The sequence below is a fragment of the Eutrema salsugineum genome, unplaced genomic scaffold, assembly GCF_000478725.1.
Source record: "Eutrema salsugineum unplaced genomic scaffold, Eutsalg1_0 scaffold_793, whole genome shotgun sequence".
NCBI classification, from domain to species: domain Eukaryota; kingdom Viridiplantae; phylum Streptophyta; class Magnoliopsida; order Brassicales; family Brassicaceae; genus Eutrema; species Eutrema salsugineum.
In genome coordinates, this window is record NW_006256418.1 from 1 (window position 1) to 3228 (window position 3228).

General features: G+C 41.7%; 1 protein-coding gene across 1 annotated transcript; it reads right to left on the bottom strand.

Annotated features, from left to right (window-relative positions):
* Positions 1-2108: 2108 nt before the first annotated feature.
* LOC112082760 lies at positions 2109-3197 on the bottom strand. The gene is made up of 2 exons (XM_024150161.1): positions 2743-3197; positions 2109-2347 (listed from the first exon to the last, which is right to left on the bottom strand). Exons 1-2 carry the CDS (start codon positions 3188-3190, stop codon positions 2340-2342), a joined length of 456 nt encoding a protein of 151 aa, XP_024005929.1. The 5' UTR covers positions 3191-3197; the 3' UTR covers positions 2109-2339.
* Positions 3198-3228: the final 31 nt, after the last annotated feature.

The window sequence follows — 3228 nt, forward strand, 5'->3', positions numbered from 1 at the left end:
TGGTCGATCATTACCAACTGTTCTTCTGTATAGCTTGGGATCATCAAAGAGACTCTCAGCTTCATTCTCCCCCTGTTGGTGAGCTTTATATGCATCCTCCAATGGAGTTCTAGCCGGTTTTGCATCCTTAAGACCTGCATCATGAACAATATCTCGAGCATACTTCCTTTGGGACAAGAAAAGACCTTCTTTAGATCGGCACACTTCAATCCCAAGGAAGTATTTTAGTTCACCAAGGTCTTTAATATCAAAAACAGAATGTAAATAGTCCTTAGTTTCCTGAATTCCAACCTTGTCATTCCCAGAGATGATTAAATCATCCACATAAATGAGAATAACTATGATACCTGCTTGGCTCTGAAGTGTAAAGAGAGTGTGATCAGTCTCAGATCTTCGGAACCCGCGATCTAAGAGGGTAACACTTAGCTTCCGATACCAAGCCCTTGGGGACTGTTTCAAGCCATAGATTGCCTTTCTCAGCTTCAAAACCTTGCCCTGAGTCACCTGAACACCTGGTGGAGGAGTCATATAGACCTCTTCTTCTAATTCTCCTTGAAGAAATGCATTCTTCACATCCATTTGCCATAAATCCCACTCTAAGTTTGTAGCAAGGGAGAGAATAACTCTCACTGTGTGTAGCTTAGCAACCGGAGCAAATGTCTCTCTATAGTCTTCCCCATAGGTCTGTGTGAAACCTCTAGCCACCAGTCTTGCCTTGTACCTCTCGATCTCCCCATTGCTCTTGTATTTGATAGTAAATACCCACTTAGAGCTCACAGTTTTCTTCTTTCTTGGTAACTCAGCTTCATCCCAAGTGTGATTCCGAATCATAGCCTGTTTTTCTTCAGTAACAGCATCAAGCCACACCTTGTGCTCCTTTGCTTCATCATAAGTCCTTGGAACCTCTTCTTGATCTAAGACTCCTATGAACACTTGATGTTCTTGAGGAACATGGGCTAGAGAGCACACTGCTTGAGTTGGATGAGCTATAGCTTGATTATTGTAGTAGACTCTAGTATTGATCCAATTAGAAGCCGGTTTTCTGATCCTTTGGCTTCTTCTAAGCTCTTGAACCGCCGGTTCTTCTTCTGTGGGAACTGATTCCTCTTGAGTGTGATCCACGCCTAGCTCAGGTTCTTCTTGGGTTGGTGAGATCACTTGGTCGTTTTCCATTTCCTCACCAGGGGCCTCGGTCTCAGTCTCAGGTTCCTCTTCTAATGGATGTGGATCCACCTGATCTTGAGTGGATTCAGCTGGGGCTGAGCCTGTTGGTGTGCTCCCATCGTTTCTTAAGGTCTCAAGTAGGGTTCTGAGAGTAGCCGCCCTATCTGAGTTGGAATGGGGAAGATCCTTTAGATTTTCCCAATTTCTTTCCTCATAGAAGCCCTTATCTTCAATAAACTTCACATCTCTGGACACTAGAACCCTCCTAGTCTCAGGAATGTAACATTTGTAGCCCTTCTGGTTAATAGAATAGCCAATGAACATCCCTTTTGTACTTCTAGCCTCAAGCTTGTTCCTTTGTTCTCCTGGAACTAATACAAAGCAAACACAACCAAATACTTTTAGGTAATCAATCGATGGCTTAGACTTGTTTAATACCTCAAATGGGGGAAGCATCTTGGAGGATCCTTGTAGGGAGCCTATTGATAAGATAACAGGCTGTGACTACAGCATCTCCCCAAAACCTCTTAGGACATTCCTATGAAACATCAAGGGACCTGGCCACCTCCATAAGATGCCTGTTCTTCCTCTCAGCAACTCCATTTTGCTGAGGGGTATAAGGACAGCTTGTTTGATGGACAATTCCGTGTTGGTTAAGGTGATGCCTAAAGGCTTGGCTTGTGTATTCTCCTCCATTATCTGACCTAAACACTTTGATCTTAGCATTATAATGGTTAGTCACATATTTTTGAAAATTCATAAAGGCCTCTAGCACCCTATCTTTAGATGGTAACAAAGTGATCCAAGTATATTTAGATTTCTCATCAATAAAGGTAACAAAGTATTTGTGACTTTCTCTAGACATACATGGAGAGGTCCATACATCAGAGTGAACTAAATCAAAGCAATTTTCATAAATAGTAGATGATTTAGGAAAGACAGTTCTACAATGTTTACCCAAGATACAAGCTTCACAAGCATTATTATCAAACTTAACATCAGGTAACATCAGATTCAAAGACCTATGATGGGGATGACCCAATCTAGCATGCCACAATGCATTATTTTCAACAACAGAACTAAAAACAAAAGCATTAGATAGAGAAGATGGCTTAGTGTCTTCAAGAACATAAAGCCCATCTTTAGTAGTTCCTTGTCCAAGAAGCTTACTTGACTTAATATCCTGAAAGAAAACCTCATTAGGACTGAATATAGCATAACAGTTTAAATCAGTAGTTGCTTTCTTAATAGACAAGAGGTTAGATGTGAATGAGGGCATGTAAAATGCTTTAGATTGTTTATCAAACAGCTTAAGATCACCAATGCCTTCTATCTTAACTTTTTCACCATTTGCAATAATCACATTTCCTAATGTAGGTTTCATGTTACTAATCAATTTAGCATCACTAATCATATGATGGCTAGCTCCAGAGTCAACAATAAGCGGTTTATCACTTTTCAAGACATGATTTGCAGTATGAATTTCTAAAGAATGATCATCCACAACAGTATTAGTAGTATGATTAGTCAAGATATGATCATGTAATGCATGAAAGCTAAAGGCTTTAATCGGTTTACCAGACTCTTTAAGAGCCTTGATGAGAGCATCCAGGTCTGATTTCTTCACATATTCAGCTGAGGCCCTCATAGCAACCCCTTCCTTCTCACGGTCTGAGGGGCCAGCCTCCTCCTGAGCATGAGCTTCATTCGCCCTTGGCTTTCTCTGGTCTTTGCTGCGGCTTTGCTTGAGATGTGGATACAGGATCCAGCACTTGCTCTTCAGGTGACCCTTCCTTTTACAATGCTCACACACCCAAACCTCACGGTCCTCACCACCATAGGCTCCTTTGTTGGCTACTGCAGCTTCACCTTTGTTGGCCATCACCAAGTCGCTTCCTTTATTGCCGAAGAGACCCAAAGACCCTTGTTCCTTCTGGATCTGAGAACAGACTTCCTCCAGGCTTGGTAGTTTTGTAGCTCTAAGAAGATGCTTGATGAGATCGTTAAAAGCTGGATTCAACACCATTAGAAGAGCAAAGACCTTGTGATATGAGTATCACGAGG